Here is a 21,078-nt window from a genome sequence, read left to right as displayed (position 1 = left end):
GAAGGGTCAAAAAACTGGCTCCAGCAAGATGAAGGGTGCCGCAACTTATAATCCATGCTTCTGCCCCAGAAGTCCTTAAAAATTCCCTCTACCCTCCGGATGCCCTTCCTGCTGCTGAAAATCCACTCTGTCCAACTCTGCAGTCACCCATCCCCACAGTCCCTCTGTGTACACCCGTTACTCTTTCTTTAGCTCTTCTTGGTTCCACCCTGTAAGGATCCAGCATTAACAGGTGCTGCCTGTAACATTCTCACCATCTATACCTGACCCACCTGTGTACCCCTGGCCCTGCTGCCCCCTAAAATGCCCCAGCAGGCAGTGTTGTCGGAGGGTTCTGACTCCATCCCTGCTGTGTGCTCCCAGGTCTGGCCTTAGCTGCCTCCTCTAAAGCTGGCTGAGCCAGCTTTTCCTCACATCAGATGCTGATTCAGATTCAAGTATGACAGGTGAGCACAGACCGCACCAGTCACTTCCTGCACACACATTTCTCATCGTCTTTCAGCTGCAAGCTGAGCTGCTGGTGGGGCGAGAGAGCTGTGTGAGGCTCTGAGGAAGAGCTGCTGCAAGGCTGTGGATTGCATGTGGGGAACACGTACCTGCTGAAGCCAAGCACTGAGTGCTTACCCTGATATTTTCCCAGCAGGGGTGTGCAGGATCCAGAAAAGGGTTCTCTCTCTCTAAGACATGGGTTTCACTATGTTGCCTAGACTGGCCTCAAACTCCTAGTTTCAAGTGATCCTCTTGCCTCAGCCTCTCAAGCAGCTGGGACCACAGGGATGTGCCACTGTGCCTGGCTCCAGTCCTTTTTAACTGTTCAGGATGCCTACGAGATGTGGAAGTGGATGGATGCCCAAGCACCTAGCTTCAGCCTCCAGGTTTCCCAGCGTACCCTCCAGCTCAGGCCCTAAGACCCAGTGGGCAGATTCTACTCTCTGCTCCAGGCCAGTCAGAGCCCTACATCCTGCTTGCCCAAGTAAGTGGTTCAGGGAGAAGCACGAGAGCCAGAAGGAGCTGACGAGGGGAGGATAATCTCTCTTCCTCCTACTGGGGTTGCCTTGAGATTAGACTACAGGCCTGGGGTCCTTGGATGGCCCTCCTGTCCTGGGTCAGGGAGGATCTGGCAAGGGGCAGGGCCAACCCTGAGGCAGATAGAGCCAAGAAATACCCGGGACTTTTCAGGTCCATAAACCAGTAAAGCCTCTTTGCTTAACCCAGTTTGATAGAGTTTCTGTCACATGAAACAGAGAAGGCCATGATTAACGCAGAGCCCAACGCAGGGTTTGGAGTGCCCGAGGATCTCCGTGGTCAGAGGTCTCAGTCCACCTGGTAACTGCTTGTGGGGGTGAGGACAGACTCACCAAACTCAGCATTCGGAGAGTCCCTGCATACCTGGAAATGCCCTTCCAATGCAGCAACCCAGACTCGAGTCCCCCCAGGGTCCTGCAGAGAGGTGCCACTTCCAGCCTTTCCCACACTGCCCGGGCCAGCAAGCTCGCCACCTCCGGAGGCTGCCTGCTCCATCCAGCTCTTACTTTTACACCGCACTTTCTGGTAGCATGAACTCAAGTGGCTTCCCTGGTATCGATCCCAGAGAGAAGGCATGAGAATCACCCTCTGAAGTGTGGCAGGCACCCCCTGCAGAGTTTCCCTTGGCACTGTCTTCTCTGAGGCTCAGCACCAGCCATCTCACACCCAGGCCAGAGCTCAGGATCCTGGGCTGTGGTTAGCATCAAGGGCCACAGGCCACAGTGGCCCGTGTCTAGGGTAGGGGGGTCCCAACCTCCAAAGACCCAGCTCAAAGTGCTCCTAAGAGAGCCCATCCTTTACAACATCAGCACCACAGGCTACGAGAGCAGCACCACACATGCTCTGGGCCCAGCACTTCTGGTGTGTGGCCTTGAGCTTGGGCCTGGGCTCTCAGCCTGGCTGCCTGCACCTACGCTTCCCAGGATGGCTGTGGGGATTCAGTGAGACAATAGGCGGAAGGTGTTTGGCATGGGGCCTGGCACTTGGTCCAGGCTCTGCACAGGCCGGCTCTGCTCACTGCTATTTTTATCAATGACAGCAGACACGTTAAACACAAGGAGCACAGAGCTAGAGCATGCAGATCAGGGGCACTCTCTGAGCCCTGTTCCCATAGGTGGAGGGGAATGGCCCCCTGTGGGTGTGCTGGAAGGGTGAAACAGTCACGCTACCTGCAGGATCCCAGCGACAGCATCCCCTGCCTCCCTCCTGCAGTAGCTCCAGCAGGTGGATGGGACCCGAGGCTGCTGGGCCCCAGGGGCTGGGCACCGAGTGTAGGGGAGGCCAGGTCCACAAAAGGGGGCTGCCTCCAGGTACAGGGCCCTGTGCTGGAAGGGCCTCAGGGGCCCCTGGAAAAAGCTCCTAGCCAAGTAGTCCAACCACACTGTAACACCAGGTGGCCACCCAGGCCCTGCATACATGTTCCTCAGAGACAAGCTTCTCACTCCTTTTTGAGGGTGCCCGTGTCGTCATGAAGCAGCTCTGGGGCCAAGGATGCTCTTGCAGAGGCGGGAGAGGTCTGGGGTGGCTCACCTGTGACATAGTCACCTGGGCTCATTCCAGAGAGGAATGTGACAGAGAGGAAGTGGACATAGCCAGGCATGTACCCCTGAGGGCGTGTACCAGGTATAGGAGCAGGAGACGCTGGGGTGGGGTTCCAATGCAGAGGTGATAGACTCAGTGAGGTCCCTGCTGGGCACCTGCCCCAGCTCCATGTGCTGCAGGGCTGTGTGGCCTCCCACAAATGGTGTGGCTCTGCCTCCTGGACCCAGTTTACATATCTGTCACCCAGTGTGGAGGTAGGGAGTCCAGGGCTACACCTGTGGTAGCAGTTCCTACACCATGGATTTTAAGAGGATGTGTTCAGGAGCCAAGTGGCCAGGGTGTGACATCCCTAGTCGCCTACCAACTGTGTGAGACTCAGCTCACCCACTGCACAGGGGAACGTGCATTAGCGCACGACAGGCCCTGGGAAATGCGCCTGGCGCACCGTCAGCACATGGAAGGATTAGCCAATCTCGTTATTTGACTGCTTGGTCCATCAAAATGCCTGTTTGGGTCTTCCTAAAGCCCAGCCCTGGAAGCTCCCTTCCCTTGGCACTCACTCTGGACACAGAAGCTCTCGCTGACCACAACAGCTGCCATCCACTGCACAAACATTTTCCAGGTGCAGGCAGTGAGACTCAGAGAGTTCAGGGAGTCGCCCCAGGTCCTGCAGCTGATAGGTGGCAGAGCCAGGGCTGAAATCCTCCTGCCTCTGGCTCCTGCACCCCCACCCTCCCACAGCACCGCCAGCCAGATCAGCTGTGTGGCTGTCAGCTGGGCCGGGTGAGAGTAAGCGGCAGATGCCCAGAGGAACATCTGGATGCCTGGTAGACCTCGGCAGCCCCGGGGATGCCCTCACCGCCAACCCACACCACTTTCTCAGGCTTCGTTTCTGTTCTTCCTCCCCGCCTGCTGCTGGCTCTCCGACTTTGGTACATGATTCCCTTTAAGGGGGCATCCCTCCAGACAGAGGCCTGTGCCAGGAATGCTCACTGCTTCATTGCTGGGAAGGGGTGGAAACTGAGAGCTGTGCTGGAGGCCGGGCAAAGGCCGGGACATACCACCCCGCAGGGAGAGAAGTGGAGGTGGTACACAGGTGCAAGGCCAGAGAAAGGGGAGGGAAAGGGCAGTTCCTACTTCAATTAAAAACGTGCCAAGACCCAGCAATTCCACTTCCAGCCATCTGATCAAGGGGCCTCCCAGGCGGGTGTGTAAGGATCACAACCACCGTCACACTAGTGCTAGTTGTGAAAAGCTAGAAGCAACTGGCCAAATAACCTATAGCCACGGTGGGGACTACACTCAGCAGCACATAGGCGCAAGGCAGCCTGTGTGCAGAGCCCAGCGATACCCTCATAAGACAATGTCACAGTCCCAGGCCCCGACTGATGTCAGCAAGGATCCAACAGTAGCAGCTAATACATAGTAAGGCCCTATCCTGTGCCACGTCCTGCTCTCAGCACTTCACACAGACCAACGCTTCACCCTCACCGCCCTGGGAGGAGGGTGCCCCTGGCATCAGCCCATTTCACAGATGCGGCCACTGTGGGACGGGGGGCTTTGCTGCCCAAGGATATAGAGATAGGATGGGGGACAGCCAGGATTTAAAGCCAGACAGCCGGGCCCCAAGCTGTGTTCTTAACCATGGCTGTCTAGAGTTCCCAGGAGTGCACACAAACGCACAGGAAAAAAATCTGGAAGGAGAGACTGCAACATGCTGAGTCCAAGAGGATATTATCCTGAGCTGCAAGACAAGCATTTTCTGTGAAGAATGTATTCACGTGCTACACAGAGAATTAAAAGTTAACTGAATAAGAAAAAATCTACACAGACCAAAGCTGGCTGGTTTCCTGTCTCCCCACTGCTGGTCTCCACTTGTCCACTCTGCAGGGGCCCCTGGTTATCCCAGCCTCCCCTCTAGGGGACATGGTCCTGGGTTGAGAGATGATCCTGGAGCTGGGCTGTGCCCAGGAGCAGTGGGGACAGACTTCAGGGACCGTGTTAGGTGGGCCAGTAGGACGCAACCCTCCCCTGTCCAGTGCATTGCTCCGGCCGTGGCCTGTGCAGCAGTGAGAGCAGCCGTACTCTGCAGCAAGCCACAGGCAGATGGGAGGCACAGAAGACAGCATCCTGGTAGGTGTGAGATGTCCAAGGCTCTTAGTTCTTAGCTGAGCAAACCAGTAAGCCATTGCCACTGGCTGGCCCCAAGTGAATGCACCATTCCCCAGAGGCTCTTCCTGAGACAGACCTCTCTGACACCCCAAGATAGTGCTTCCATGTGTCCCAGGAATGGCTATCCCCCAGTTTAGGAGTAGAGAGAACAGGGGGCAGACAGAACAGGGAGCCAGCTCGGCACTGGCTTTGAGATGGCCAGGTCCCACTGCGCCATTCACCACCCTAGTTTGACCTTCTGGGAAAACTGTTGTCTGCCCCTGGCTCCCCGGATGTGTGTCAGGAACCACCAGCCCAGGGGAGTTGGTCCCAGGCCAGCATCTGACGAGGCCAAATCCCAGTGGCCCAGGGAGTGGAAATAACGAGAAATCTCAGGTTGGACAGGAGCCTGCACATTACCCAGGCCAAGTGCTCAGCTCTCCTCCCCTTCCTCTTGCTATTTTTGGCTGTGCTAAGAATAGTCTGCTTTAAATACCCATCGCTCCTTGGATCTGCTGTCAGGATGGTCGATGGCACCTTTCCAGGACCCCTTTGGGGAGCAGTCACTCCATGAACCCAACTTATGCAGCTCCCCAAGACCCCCAGACACAGCCCTGGGTCTGGTCTGCGTCTGAGTTCCTTCCCTCCAGGACACGGTTCTGGGTCTGGCCAACTGCCCCTGAGCACTCCTACCCCCAGACATGGTCCCAGGTCTGGCCTGCATCCCCTACAAGACATAGCCCTGGGTCTCATCTGTCTGCCCCTGCCCCCCAATGACACAACCAGTCATACCCCGGCTCAAAGTCCTTTGTGTCCCACATCACCCCTAAGCCTGACATCCAAAGCTGGACAGGGCATGGCCCAACATACCCCACTTGCTATGGTGGACTCAGGAGTGATGGGATGGAAGTGCCTGGGACTCAAGTTGCTTCAGCACAGAAAGCTTCCATTCTGCCCCTGCTCAGCCTGTGTGTGTTGCTGTCCCAAACAGCAGCTCCAGGAAGGGCTGGATCCTCAGTGCACAGCTTGGCAGTATCCTAGCCACCGACCTTGCCCGGCAGCTTCCTACGCTCACAGGCCACGCTGGACCTCAAGCTCTGTGCTTGGAAGGATCCAGCCACGCCCACCTGCCGAGGCCCAGCAAGCCACGACTGCCCACCCTGCAGGGTCACCAATGGTACTCACTTGTTGAAGAGGTTCAGGCCGATGCGGTAGTGCCTCTTGCGGATGACATCATTGCTAAAGGCGGGCGAGTCCCAGCTGTTGCGGGCCTCCTTGTGGTAGGTCTGCTTGCTGAGTGTCTGCTCCCGCAGGCTGTCACGGGACGATGACTCGGAGCTGCAGTTGATGGTGTCGTTGGAGTTGGATGTGCTGTTGATGCTGTCATTGTCGCCGTCTGAGTAGTCTGACTCAGACTTGCTCTGCCGGTTGGCCGAGCCATTGATGGCCAAGTGGCTGTCTAGGGGCCTGGGGGGCCGGGGCCGCAACTCAGGCTCCTCCCGGGGGAGGCTCTTCGGGGGGCCGCTGTGGGGACCATGCTTGGGGCTGCCCTGCTGCCCACCGAGGCTGCGCTCATAGGCGCTCTGCCTTTTGAGCGAGCCCCGCTCCGAGCGGTCACTGAGGTCCACGGAGCTGTCGCTGGGTGGCTCGATGGTGAGCAGCGGGAGATGCTCCACTCGCAGCCGCTGCTCCTGCCGCTCCAGCGACGGCGTGCTCCGGCAGCTCGTGTCCGTGTCGGCCTTGTCCTCTTTGTGGGCCAGGGCCCAGTAGTCTGGGGCTGCGCCCCCAGCCCGCAGCCGCAGGTCCGACTCAGTGCTGGACGGCCGGTCCCCTGCCTGCGAGAGGGGCAGAGGGGGAGACAGCTCCTCCTCATCAATGTACAGGGTGACATCGCTGTACGAGGCCGTCATCTCGTCCAGTTTGCGGTGGTCCATGCTGTGCAGGGCTGTCTGGGGCTCAGTGTCCCGGGCCCGCGCCGCATCCAGGGCCGGTGCCTCCTCAGTGTGCAGGCTGCGGCAGTTGAGGGCATCGTCGATGGACTCGGCCAGTGATTTCACTTGCCTAGAGAAGGCGTCCTCCAGCTCAGTGATGGCGTCCGCAAAGTCGCTAGAGGGGGCCGGAGACTTGAGGGTAGTTGGCTCGCTGAGGTCACCACACTCAGGGGGCACCAGAGCTCCCAGCTGGGAGCCGTCGTTAGTCACTGAGACCTGCTTCCCCTCGAAGTAGGAGCTGTGCACTTTCTCAGGCCCCTCAAAGGAGAACTGCATCCTCATGTTGGACAGCACGATCCGGCGCGACATGCGGTTCTCTGACATGGAGCTGCGCAAGCGCTCGAAGTTCTTGTTCATCTGGTACTGGCGAAACGCCGTCTGGATGGTGCGGGCCGCATGGCGGGTTACCAGGCGCCCCCCATACTTTCGTTCTAGCATCTCCACCTGGGGGTGGGAGAGGAGAATGAGAACAGCCCTGCATGTGGGCACAGTGAGACATCTACCAAACTCCTTCCCACTTCCTAGCCAAGCAGCTGTGCAACCTGGGAAGGTCCCAAAGTTGGTCAAAGCAACTGCTGAGGGATGCTGGTGGGCTTATGCAAAATATGAGTCCCAAGGTCAAATTGGATAGAGAAGCATCAAGTTAAAATGAGTGCAACCATGTTTTTCCTCTCAGACCCGTTTTTTTGGGTTTTTTTTGTTTTTGAGACAGAGTCTCGCTCTGTCACCCAGGCTGGAGTGCAATGGCATGATCTCAGTTCACTGCAACCTCTGCCTCTTGGGTTCAGACGATCCTCCTGCCTCAACCTCCTGAGTAGCTGGGATTACAGACACCCACCACCACGCCCAGCTAATTTTTGTATTTTTAGTAGAGATGGAGTTTCACCATGTTGGCCAGGCTGGTTTTGAACTCCTGACCTCAGGTGATCCACGAGGCAGGGCCTCAAGAAACTTTAAAAGGCAGTGAGATACACTATGCTGAGTGTCCCCAGTATCTTGGGTCACAGAAGCCCCTGGCCCTGACGCATTTTTGAGGTATGCCATCTAATGAAACCCATTTGGAGACCCTGGAAGAAGTATGCACAGGTCAAGAGACAGGCTAAAGATTCCAGCAAGGCCCACAGGCTTCTGGACTCATTTTCTTTCCATAGCACCAACCAGGCAGCTCTTGTGGCCAGAGGCATCACTGAGTTTCAGGGAGACCTGTGGGGTCTGCTGCACTGAGAAGCAGGCTTCGAGGACAGGTGCCTGAGTTCTAATCTGGGCTATGCTGCTTGGTAGCTGGGTGACCCAGAATAAGCCCTGAGCCCATGCACTTCCTCGGTTTCCTCGTCTATTAAATGGCATAGTGCTGGGACCTATGACTTTGGTGAACCCCGCAGACAGAGGCCAAGGGCTGGCACATGCCAAGCACAGGGGTAGCTGGGCCGGAAAGACACTCAGCTGCATTCTGGGAAGGGATTTACAGTTTGTAAAGCCCCCAAGCTCCCTTGCTCTACAGATGGGCAAATTGTGGCCCAGAGAAGAGACTCAACACATACTCAAGAGGCCTCCAGGCTCCGGAGCTGGCTTTCCCTCATGAGCACCGCCATTCCTAATGGCTCGTCTGGGCTGCACAGCTCATTCCTGTGAGGGCTGGGCTACATGCAGGGAGGGGATGGGGTGAACCCCGGGTGCTCCAGTGGGACACGCAGACCTCCTGAATTTCTGAGGCACCCGTGACCAAGGAGGGCCCTGAGGGCCGCTCCCTGCACCTTGCTCCTGAGTGGACAATGAACACATTCCTGCGGCCAAGATAAGGAATTGGCTTCTCCGCCAAGCCAGGCCTCTTGGGGTGCTGGGGTGGCGTGGGCATGTGATGTGGGGCTAGGAACCAGGCAAAGCGCTGCACCTGCCTGTATGGTCCCAGATGCCCACGACATGCTGGGCATCACGTCACACCTGGAGGTGGAATGGGAGGCATGGAGGTCCTTGCACTCGAGGAGCGAGGGGTCTGTCAAGGAGAGCAGGCAGCCGCAGGCGCAGAACTGAAACAATGCCAAACAGACATCCAACAAATCGAAGGCTGCGGCCTGCACCAGGGAGACTGGCTCAGAGCCACATGAGGCCTTGCAGGACCATGCGTGCTGCCTGGCTTTGGGTGGTCCCAGCAGGCTGGGTGGAGGAGAAGAGCTGCGGGGGCTTGAGGGGAGCAGATCAAAATGACTTTTCCAATCCCAGGCCAGAGTCTGTTTTCTCTCTCGCCCTGTTACTGAACGCCATCCAAGAAATGACCTCACTTCCACAACTGTAAGCAGAAAGTTTCCATTTTTTGGGTTGTGAGTGGAGCTTAGAAAGCCCGTGGGGCCGATAAGAGACCTGAGGCTGGGATCTGGGAAGCCTTTCTTCCCTCACTCTACTTTGTGGGCAGCACAAGCACCAGGACCTCCAGCTCAGGCCTAGAGCTCCCCGGAGGGCCTTCTCGCCTGCTGGGTCCGGACCTCGCAGACCAGGCAGCCACCCTGTTTTCCTGAGACCTCCTGCCCAAATCTGTGTGTATTGGGGGCGAAGGGACTTCAGGAAGGCAGCAATGGGCTCTGCGTTTGTTCACCAGAGCCCCTGACAGTTCTTCCCCCAAGGGTCCCCACACATGGACCTGGGGCTGCTCTTCCTTGTCCCCAAACTTACTGTGGGTCATTCTTCTTTCTGGGATGGAACTATTGCCAGGCCTGGTCGAAAAGTTTCCTGGGACCCAGTGGAGGGGATTCTACTAACATGTGCCCATCTACTATGTGTGCTGGGGACCCCCACACCCTCATCCCATCTCACAGCAGCTTCTGCTCTCCTGAGGGGTTTTGCTACCCCACTTCTCAGCAAGGACAAGACGCTCAGGGGAGGGAAGCCGCTGGCCCAGGGCATGTGGTTCCTGGATAGAGGAGTCGAACCCGTGGCCAGGGCTCCCCCATTCGGCCCTCACTTGTCCCTTCAAGGCAAACTTCTGAGCAGTGCGGAAGAGGAACTGGGAAGAATGTCACTTCTTGATGACACAGGGACAGTATCTGACACCCACTCAAGTCTCCTGCTTCAGGGACAGAAAGCCACTGAAGGGCACAGTGGGCCAGGGGCCAGAAGAGCACAGGAGACTGGCCCTTGGGCTCCTTTCACTAAACGGACTCTGTTATCCAGACTTAAAACTCCTCATGGAATCGGGCACCTTACTTTTTCATCTAGTGATTCCCATGCAATCTGTCCCATTCCCACTTTTGCTGAGTTTTCCGGGAAGCTCGGTGGAGCATCGAATGCTCAGTGGTCCTTGATGTTGCCTCCTCCCTCTCACCTCTTTGGTACCTCTTCCGGGCCTTCCTTTCCATCTCACACACTCAGCAGCCTTTGCACCAGCTGTTGCCTCTTCCTGGAACAGCCAGCTCTAATGCCACCTTAGAGAGGTCTTCCCAACCAGCTTTACCCAATGCTGTTGCCTCCCATAGCCACCCGATTTCTTTCCCCAATTTTTAGAATCCCTAGAGTTTGCATCACTTTCTGGAAGTCAACTGCCTCTGCATTGCTAACTTGCTCCTGTCCAGCTCCTGTGCCACAGTGGAGCTCAAGAGCAGGGGCCTTGCCTCGGTCACGGGCACCCAGCACAGTATCTGGTGTGTGGTGGGCGTTCAGATAATATGCATGGAATGAAAATGAATAGCTGGAGTCCTATTAGGCCCACAGTAAGCATATAATTCTCTTCAAAGGCCTCTATTAAGTCCCAACCTTTCTACTTTCTGTTTAAATGGCTCTGCTGCCAACATCTCTTACTATAAACCATGGTCCACTTTGGATGTGGGCATCACGGATAAAGGGAACAGAAGCTGCTCTGCACTGTGTCGGCCTGGCTTAAGTTGCAGGGCAGCACCAACAGCCAGGTGAGGAGGGGGCTGATGGGGGATTCCCTGTCAAGAGAGGGGATGATCCTGCAACCCCAGGCAGTATCTGCACCACTCCCTTAGGAAGTTGGGGCACACCAGGCCCAGAACTATACTCTTTAAAGGACAAAAAGGGGAGCACATATTCAGGGCAACTTGAATCTATACTCCCAGCAAACACAAACAAATAAAACCCCCCAAAATTGTTTTTAAAGAAAAAGGATAACTAGGAAGATCTCGGAGCAAGCAGAGGGCGGGTGGGGCCACAGGATGGGTGTGGGTGGGAGTGAAGGCCAGGTGGCTTCTGCAGCATGGAGTCTGGGGAAGATGGGAAAGGGTCCTGGGGCCAGGAGGGGCAGAGGCGGCCACCTGGGCATCTGGAGGAGCTGTCTAGAGCTCAGTGCCCAGGAGCTGGGGAGAGTCTGACAGCCCTCCCCAGCCTGCCCCTGCAAGCTTGCAGAGCTGCTGCCTGGGAACCCAGGTTCTCTTGAAGCCTGAAACTGCTATGGGGCTTGTCCATGCACTGGCTCGCTCACTCCCTCACTCACCCATCTGTTCATTCACTCAGATCCTTATTAAAACACCTACTGTGCACTGCACTTGGAGGGACTTGGAAGCGAGAGCTCTTGGCCTCCCCAGGGACTGCTCAGGTCCTCGCTCTTCCCTCTGCACCCCAGGATTCTCCTCTCCTGGTTCAACCCCGAGAGGCTGCCTCTTGTCCTCCCTCGAGCCCAGCCCTAAGCACATTGTGGATCTGGGCCACCTCTAAGGGCCAAGGCCCCTGGGGGAGGGGTGCAGTCTTCAGTGGGGGGATTTCCCACAGGAGTAGGGAGGTGTGAGCCAGGAGGGGTACAGCAAGCAGCCTCCCCTGGCTGGCCGTAGATGAGGTTCTTTCCAGAGCTCGTGCTGTTCATGCTGTCAATGGACCTCCCTCCCTCAGCCCTCTCCTGGGTCTTTACAACCTCAGTGGCCGGCCACATACCCAGTGTGTCCCGATGACATTGGGCTCAGATACCTATCATGATCCCCCAGATCTGGGCCACACAGGATGTGGAACCTGGGCCATGGCAAAGGCCTCATGTGAAGACGACTCTCTGGAAGTCCCCAGAAGGAATGCCAGACAATCCAGGTCCTTCACACACGCCAGCAAGAGCCAGCTGGGGCAAGAGGCTCCTGAGAGCAGCCACAGGTGGAGTTGGAACTGGGGCAGAGTCCTCAGCCTCAGCCCACACGCACCCCAACTCGAGTCTATGGGAGAGAGCCGCCACCATGCCTGGTGGGGGCATACATGGTGGGCAGAGCTACCCTGTGCTCGCATGTGTGGCCCAAGGGGCTGTGCTCGCCTACCTGCTTGTCCTGCAGGTCCGAGGAGAGCTCATAGCTCTCAGAGAGTGAGCGTGAGCGCTTGATGGCCTCCTCCTCGGCCTGCTTGCGCAGGATGGAGGTCGAGTGCTGCAGCTTGGGCCTCCGTGTGCGCTGCTGTTGCCCCGGCGGCCCCGAATACAGCCCATAGGCTCCCACTGACGTGTGCTCGTAGTGATCTGGGCTCAGGCTGGAACCAGGCACTAAGGGGCCCTGGGGGTAGGCCGAGGGGCTGTCCAAGGATGTGCCAGTCTCGCTGCTGGGGGCCTCGCCCTCGACGCTGCAGAGGAGAGAGAGGCGAGAAGCTTCTGGTGAGCAGGAAACCTGAACACGATGCTGGGCCGTGGGGCGCAACCCCACCATGTTCCTGGAGGAGCCCCCATGCCCACTCTTCTCACACCCCACAGTTGAGTCCACACATGCAGCTGGCAGGACCCTGCAAAGCCCCTCCACTCAGTACCCCACCCACTCGGATTCAGTTTCTCTGTGAAGCGCACCACGCTCTGACATCCCATACACCTTCCTCATTGATTTTGCTCACTGTCCATCACCCACATGCAAATACCAGCTCCCTGAGGACGGCAGTTTTGGTCACTGGGTTGCTGATCATCCCCAGAGCCTAGAGCAGTGCCTGGCACAGAGCAGGTGCTCAGCAATTACTGACTCAGCCAGTTCTGTCACCTTCTCTCCTACCACCTGCATTGAATACACCACTGATTTAAAAACTTTAAAAAAAGGCCGGGCGCGGCGGCTCACACCTGTAATCCCAGCACTCTGGGAGGCCGAGGCGGGCAGATCACGAGGTCAGGAGATCGAGACCATCCTGGCTAACATGGTGAAACCCTGTCTCTACTAAAAAAATACAAAAAATTAGCTGGGCGTGGTGGCGGTCGCCCATAGTCCCAGCTACTCAGGAGGCTGAGGCAGGAGAATGGCGTGAACCTGGGAAGCGGAGCCTGCAGTGAGCTGAGATTGCGCCACTGTACTCCAGCCTGGGCGACAGAACGTGATTCCATCAAAAAAAAAAAAAAAAAGTTCCAATAATTAACAAAAGTGATTCTGTACTGTATGCCTACATGGGGCCAGCCCTTGTGCTGGTGGTTGCCGTGAGTGAACTGTGCCCTCCACATGTGTGTGTTGAAGCCCTGGCCCCCAGCACCTCAGCACGGGACTGTGTTTTGGAAACAGGGTCTTTGTGGAGGTGATGACATTAAAATAAAGTCACTGGGGTGTCCTGATCCAGCCTGACTGGTGTCTTTGTAGGCAGAGGAGATGAGGCCATGGACGCACACAGAGGGAGCAGCATGCGAGGACCCAAGGAGGAGAAGACCACCTGCAGGCCAAGGAGAGGGGCCGTCGGGGAACCCACCCTGCCTACACCCTGATCCCCGACTTCCAGCCTCCAGAGCTATGTGACAATAAACATCTGTGGTCGAAGGCGCCCGTGTGTGGTGTTTGTCACGGCGAGTCCGGAAACTCATACAATGCTGTATATACATTTTCTCTAAATCTTGAAAGCAGTCTACAAAGAGGAACCATCAACTCCCCCTTTCCAGGTGAGGAGACTGAGGCCTACAGGGGGTGCCAGAGTGACCCAGGTAGGAAGTAGGTGAGTCAGCGTTCAAGCCCAAGTGATGGGACTCTGAGACCCAGTGTTCCCCTCCGCCTCACCACCTTCTGTCCCTGCAACATGTACACATTCCTCTGACGTCTCCAAGCACCATGGGGGAGCAGGGCCCCTGATGGGGCCTTGCGGGACGGGCTGACGAGCTCATCCCGACTCGGAACTCGCAAGCCTTTTCACTGTGTGCAGACGCTGGTTTCCGCTGCAGGTGGCTTCTCAGTGTAGGACGAACAGGGAAGGGAGAGAGTTACGTCACAGTTTCCAACACAATGTCCAGTCAGCCTGCCAGGTGCCCTGTCCCTGTCAGATCACTCAACCTTGGGCTGGAAGGACCTTGAAAGACCCTTTCTCCCAGGGGCCGGGCTGGAGGTCCCACTAGATGGGCATAGCAGAGAGGTGGGCACACGGACCCCACGCAGCTGCAATCCTCCCTCCCAGTGCCTTCCTCAGACCAATAGAAGGCCTTGCACACAACAGCCTGGGGCAGCGGGTCCAGCCCTGCTCTGCTCTGCTTCTTTCCCTGCTGCTCCTCATGAGGCCTGCAGGACCCCAGCGCCCAGTGCAGAATGTGACTGTCATTGGCTCCAGGGAAGCCCGGATTGGGGGCCCCAGCAGGCGGCCTGGAGCAGAGAGCACAGTCAGTGGCCCAGGGGGTAGGGAGTGGCGGCTCTTTGCTGCCAATTCTGCCGTGAGCCAGGGCTGGGCTGTGGATCTCAGCAACTGCTTTGCGGCCCGCAGATTAGGGCAAGACTTCTGGCTGTGGCCTCCAGGGTCAGGCAGGGGATGCCCATCCCACTCTCCAGGAGCTGGGCCATGACAGAGGCCTCCTGAGCAAAAGCCTGAATGAAGAGAGGGGCCTAGGGCTCTCTGCCTGGCTCTGCCCTCATTGGACTGAGAATCAGGGCAGGCTGCCCCTCCCTACAAGACCCCAGTTTCCCTATCAGTAACACGGTGGGTTAGACTCGATGCCTTCAAGCCATCTGAGGAACACCACCCTTCAAGATTCTCCACATCGGCCGGGCGTGGTGGCTCAAGCCTGTAATCCCAGCACTTTGGGAGGCCAAGACGGGCGGATCACGAGGTTAGGAGATCGAGACCATCCTGGCTAACACGGTGAAACCCCATCTCTACTAAAAAATACAAAAAAAAAAACTAGCTGGGCGAGGTGGCGGGCGCCTGTAGTCCCAGCTACTCGGGAGGCTGAGGCAGGAGAATGGCATAAACCCAGGAGGTGGAGCTTGCAGTGAGCTGAGATCTGGCCACTGCACTCCAGCCTGGGGAAAAAGGAAAAACCCCCCTCCAAAAAAAAAAAAAAAAAAAGATTCTTCTCCACATCATAAGAGTCTCCCAACTCCCTCCCCTGCAGCCCCCACCCACAGCAGCCTCCTTTGGGCCTGGTGTGTGTGCCTTGGTAGGGGGAAAGGGGGAGAACAGATCTGAAAATCCTCCCATTCTATTGCTAAAGCTTTGAGCAGCACCTCACAATACTCACCAACCTAATCAACTGTACAAAAGAGCAAATGAGTCTCCATCTCAGACTTCAGGCCCCAGAGCCTCAGGTTGCAGGGGAGTGACAGCCTCAGCCGGGAAGCCCATCCCACACTGTCTGACCCCAGAGCCCACGCCTCTGCTCCAGGCCTGTGCACCTCCCTCTGTCTCGCCTTGTCTTTGCAGCCTGGGGACACATCACACACGCCCTGGACTGGAAACACTTCAGTCAGGGGCCAAATCTGTGCTTCCAAGCAAAAGGCTGACAGGAAACAACAGCATCATCCTTAAAGAGATGCAGCCGGGCCTCCACTCCTAAGAGGAGGATTCAAAACTGTCTCATCACCCTAGGTTCACAGAAGCACAGAGATGGACAGGTGGTTTCCCTGCAGGTCCCCGGAGCTGAAGCAGGAAGCCCCTTGGTGGTCCACGGGCTGCTGCTGAGCTGCAGGGAGGCTCTGCCAGGGAGGGGAGTGTGGGACCCTCACTGTGCTGCCCCTTGACCCAGGATGAAGGAGCAATGTTCACCTCAAGTCCGAAGGAATTCTACCCTTCACCAAGCCCTTTCTAACCTGGCCTGAAACCACTGTGAGCAGGCAGAGCAGGGCATCCTTCCCTGACGGTGGGGGGTGAGTGAGGGCCCAGGCCTGCCTGAGAACTTGAGAGGGGCCTTTGTTCCCAGTTGGCTGCGGTGTGGGGCAGACGGGGCTGTGGAAAGAGATCAGGCGGCAGCCACTGAACTCAGGATGGGCAGGAGATGGGAGTGCCTGGCGCTGGTAGTGCAGGGTGGCTTTGGGCCCTGGGGCAGGGCATCTTTGGGGATAGGATTGCGATGGTGGTGGCCTGGGGCAGACTTTCTGGACCTGTGGCAGCCCAAGATTCCACTCTGGGCACTCCTGGGTTCCTGGCTGCCCTGGGTCAGCAGGTCCTGAACATGCTTGGAAGAGGCCGGGCCTCCCTCTCCAGGAAGGGAAGGTCTGACAGTCACCCAGTCTTCCCTTCCATCCCAGAGCCAGGGTCCTGGGGGTCATCAGTTTAGTCCCTTCCCCGACTCAAACGCCCCCATTCAATCTGTCCCCGGGTCCTGTTGAGTCTATTGAATAGCATCAGCTTGTGCAATGTGGCAGCCCTTCCACACTCCAAAAAAAATCAAACCCAACTTCAAACCATCCCAAAAGAAAGAAATGTCTGGGTGATCCTACTGCAACCAGTGTGGCACCACACGGATCTTCAGCAAACGTGGACAAAAGTGAGCACAGCGTGGAATTTTCCATGTAGCTATGAACGCACTTTGAGCCAGAGGACATCACCTCTTGATGGCCCCAATCAGCAGCTACGCAGTGCAGTATTAGACCCTAAAAAAGAAGCTTTTCTGAGTTTATCTGAACTGATAAACACAAAGATAATTTAAGTGAAAATGCCCAGTATTGACAAGTACATGCAGCCATGGGCACTCTAGGACTCTGCTGCAAGGAGTATACATCAGTACAGGAAGTTATCAAACTTAAATGATGTGGGCGCTTGACTATTTTCTGGCTGAACTCGTGAAGATGTTTTGCTCTACAGCAACACTCTGAAGCTCTGGGCTCTCAGCCCCACCTTCCTGATTAGGACTCAGCTCTACCCAGTTTCTTCTTGGGGCAGGAAGAACTATCCTATGTCAACTGTTCCCTTTCTAGGGCAGAAACACAGATGCCCTAGTGACAGAGCTTGGCTGTAAAGTGACAGTCACATTTTACCAGCATACATGAGTCTCTAGGTGGGACTTTGGGTTAGAGAACAGCCAGACTGGCTCCCATATCCCTGCCCCGACCTCCTGAGCTCAGCTACTCGACATCTCACCACCCACTTTAGTTGCCTTGGGTATGCTTCTCCCACAAACCCAGCCCACTGAACAGGACTGGGGAACACACCAGGGTGAGTCCTTAACTGTACCCCTGAATTTATTATCTCTCTCAGACACCTGGGCCACATGCAGACCAAGGAATGGGCTGAGGCACCTGTTCCAAGTCCCTGAAATTCCTGGCAGTTCAGAGTCTCTGGAACATTCTATGAGAGTTAGGTGGCTGCTGCCCAGCCCTTTTCCATAGATTTGTACAAAGGAAATAAGACCAATGCGTGCAGCAGTACATATGAAGATGTTCACAGCAGTGTTGTTTCTGATTATAAACATCTGGAAATAACCTAAATAAGCATCGACAAGGGGATGATTTAAATTAATTCTGTATGCACAGTGGAAATAACGTCAAGATGGGGAAGGATCTAGTTTGATGGCTTTTCTTATGAAAAAGACTTGGGGATTTTTTGTGGACTATAAGAGGAATGTGAGCTGATGTTATGATGTGGCCGAGAAGCCAGTCACTAACGTGAATAAAAAGCCAGGAGCAAAAATAGCCCTGCTGCCCGCCACAGTTCTCAGACACAGCAGAAGACAGTGCACAGACAGTCCAGAGCCTGAGGGCAGGGATGGCAGACCTGGGACACATGCATGCACCACCCACTCCTCCTGGGCAGACATTGCTAATTGATCACAGACTCCCTCCTAAAGAGCTTAGATGACGCTTCAGCCTCATTCCAACACAGCACTCCATATAACTGATCCCAGCTAGCATGTGAGATGGACTCTATTTGCCAAGGCCAAATAACGGTATGCCAGGAAGCAGTATAACAGTATGCTCCTATCAAGAACTGGGGCTGTACAGCCGGGAGGAAAGCAGCCTCGGGGAGATGATGTGATCCCCATCATCAAGCCTCTGACAGGCTGACAAGCTGAGGCTAGAGATTTCTCTTGCAGGCAGAACTATGACTGCCAATACCTGACCCGATGAAGGCCACTCTCACGTGGTTAGGGCTGCTGAAGAGGTGGTGAGTTCTCTGTCATCGGAGGTGTGCAAGCTGCAGCAGGTCAGACACCCGTCAGAAAGGTGGTACAAGGGACTCCAATCCTGGCTGGAAGCCTCTATCCCAGCGCCATACGACCTGAGTCTGCCATCTTTACACGGAGGTCTCAGCTTAATCCCACTTCCTCCACAAGGCCACCCTTACTCCACACACTCTTCCCCACCCCGGGGATCACCTGATCTCTTGTGTAGTCCACCTGCACCATGGGGAAGTCTTGCTCTGTGAGGGTGGGAGACAACTGCCCAAGCATCCCCCGAAGCCCTGGCCTCCAGCAAAGATGGGAATGGCCAGGAGCAGGAGGCCTGCTCCTTCCCATGAGACGAGTTCTGTATGTCCAGGATGGGCCCCCGGTGGTGGGACAGGCCCAGGACAGGGCCAGAGAGCACATAAGGGCCTGGAGCTGCTTGTGGATGCATCCATACTCTGTCCCAGAGCCCGTCGTGGGCTCAGGCACAGAGAGCCCTCCTTTCCCAGCCCAGGGACTCCAAGTGCTGGTCACTGGAAGGTCACCAAGCTCTTTTCCCATCTCCAGTTTTCCAAACATGCTTTCCTGTGATGGAGGTGGTATGTGGAGTTTTATGTGGGGACACGGCTGGGTGAGGCGCTAGATCCCTACAGGACAGTGTTGCAATGGACACCTCACAGGAACAGAGAACACAACTTGAAGAGTTTCCTCCTGCTGCCCCACCCCACCCGGCCTTTCTGCCAAGCAAGGGGCTAAGCAGGCTCCTGGGTGAAATTCTAGCTCTACTGCTTACTAGCTGTGTGACCACAGGGGGAACTAATGCTGTGCCTTAGGTTCCTTTCCTCTAAAATGGGGGTAACTAGTGTATCTACTTCACAGGACTGTGGAGACTTAGTGGAGCTGACACAGTGAGGTCCTTAAGAAAGTGCTTGGCTCATTTTCAATGACTGTCTAGGGTTATTCTCTGATCTACAAGTCCCAGCAGCTGGAGGCAGAAGGGCAGACAAGCCTAGTGCCCCAAGCCAGGGTCACCTGCCCTGCACCCTGCCTGCTGCTGGGACCATCTCTGCGAGACACCCACCTCCAGGCTGGAGAGCCTGACCCCAGGGTGGACCCAGAGACCCTCCACTGGCCCGTTCCCTGGACTGGGGAGCTCATGGGGATGGGTGAGAGAGGCAGACAGTCCAACCCCAGCCCCTCAGCCCAGACCTGTTGGATGCCACGTCCTGACTCGCCAGGGAGTGAGTCAGGGCAGGGGGGCTGTGGCCTCTCAGTCACGGATGTCTCTAATTATGGCCTATGAAGTAATGAATGACTTTTCTCAAGAAAAATGTTAGCCAGGGGAGGTTCTGGGCACCAATGAGGGGACAAGATGAAAGCAGTGACCTACTGTTCACCCCCAACATCAACAACGACAATGGTAGTAACAGCGAATGTTTATATGGTTAGTGATGTTCTAAGCTGTATATGGAACCCATTCAGTGCTCCCAATACCCTGCAGGCACGGAGAGGTGGCACCCATCTCCAAGGGCATATGGGCAGTCTGGCCAGGGAGCCCAAACACTTACCCATTGTGCTTATGCAACTTCTTACAGAGGGGGCATACACACATGTATATACACACATATACATACGCAAACACAGATTTACACGGTCTGAATTATACAGCAGCAACTTCTCCATAAACCTGCCAGGTACAAGATGCCATGGCGGGTGTGTTTAAAATACATGACCTGTAACTCAACCACCATCGCTGGGAGGTAGCTAGGACTGCTCCCTTCTGCAGATGACAAACTCAGGGATGGAAGAGTTGAGTCACCCAGTCAAGGTGGTGAGTATAAGACAGGGTTGTGTGGGACCTGATCCCACACCAGGGCCTCTCCTGCCCAGCTGCTCAGGGGAAAAGCATGCTGCTGGCAGCTTGGACAGGGCTGGGTCCAGAGTCTAGGGGTCCTGGGGTTGTGCATGATTATGAGATAAATCAGAGAAATAAGCGTAGTCATGTGTGGCCAGCGGGTGGCCACATCACACAGCAAAGCCACCCTCTTCAGAGTGGGCCGGGCCCCATGCTAGAGGAAGCAGGCAATCTTGAAAGCCTGTCTGTGGTTAAATGTCCATGCCAGCAGCCTCAGGCCAGACTCCTGGCAGTCCGCACAGGCCAGAGCAAAACAGCCTCCTGAAGTACGTATGCCCATCACGCCTCCAGGCCTCGTGGCTTCCCCTACACTCTGCTTTCAGGGTTTCTGATTTCCAGAAAGGGAGCCTAGACTGGGCAGGCACAATTCATTTCCAGCCCTCACAAGCTCCCTCTTGGGGCTTTCTGTGGCTCTTCTCTGCCTAAGCCACATTAACCAAGGTTAGTCACCCAGAGGAAGGAAGGGGATGGTGTTGCTCTGCACCGGGCTATCTTCATCTCTATGCCCCCGTCTCGGGGAGGGATGGGACACAGCCAGGCAGGGTCTTGGGGGCGGGTGGGGCACATCCTCTGAGCAAGAGCAAGGACGGCACAGCCGGAGAGGGGCGGCCGCCACCCCTGCCAGGTCTCCGCAGGGTGGTCCTGGTGCAGAGAGAACAGGTGGGTTTGTGAGGCCAGGGGCAGGAGCTTCAGACAGCTAGCAGTTTTGAACAGTTCAGCAATTTAAGAAGGGGCTGCTTTAAGGGTTAGTGGAGGTGTTCAAGCAGGGTCTGGAAAATCAGTCTTTCTGGGCTGATGTGGCTGGGGGTGGGTCACCCACACATATGCTCACCCACTACGCCACTATGCAATGGGGGAGCCCAGCACAAGCTAAGTACACAGATTTCATCCCTGCAATGAGCCCGTCAAGAAAGCACTGCTCTTCCCATTCTCCAGATGAGAAAATGAAGGCTCAGGAAGGGCCCACTGTGATCCTTGCTCAGGATTGCAGAGCACAGAGCAGAGCCAAGATTCAAATCCATGTCATTTTTCTAGTCTTTCCCACTCTGGAATGCTCTCAGGACTGGAGGTAGTCCCCAAGAGCTAGCCTGGCCCCAAGGAGCAGAATGCAAGGACACAAAGAAATGGACCTCAAAGGAAAACTGAGTGTGTAAAGAAGGGACATAAAGTTGGCCAGCTGCGGTGCTCATGCCTGCAATCCCAGCACTTTGGGAGGT

General features: G+C 56.1%; 1 protein-coding gene across 9 annotated transcripts in view; it reads right to left on the bottom strand.

The window, feature by feature from the left end:
* Positions 1-21,078, bottom strand: part of IQSEC1 (IQ motif and Sec7 domain ArfGEF 1) — a 176,827-nt gene that overhangs the window by 32,862 nt on the left and 122,887 nt on the right. For all 9 annotated transcript variants that reach the window (XM_003894065.4, XM_009200179.4, XM_009200180.4 and 6 more), the window contains 2 exons: positions 11,954-12,248; positions 5,905-7,154 (listed from right to left, as the gene is read on the bottom strand). In XM_003894065.4, the coding sequence (XP_003894114.2) occupies positions 5,905-7,154; positions 11,954-12,248 (1,545 nt within the window). Of the gene's footprint in view, positions 1-5,904; positions 7,155-11,953; positions 12,249-21,078 lie in introns of those variants that run through there.

Source organism: Papio anubis, chromosome 2 (assembly GCF_008728515.1).
Source record: "Papio anubis isolate 15944 chromosome 2, Panubis1.0, whole genome shotgun sequence".
Taxonomy (NCBI): Eukaryota; Metazoa; Chordata; class Mammalia; order Primates; family Cercopithecidae; genus Papio; species Papio anubis.
The sequence above is the reverse complement of the archived record's forward strand: the minus strand, read 5'-3'. Positions and strand labels throughout refer to the sequence as shown.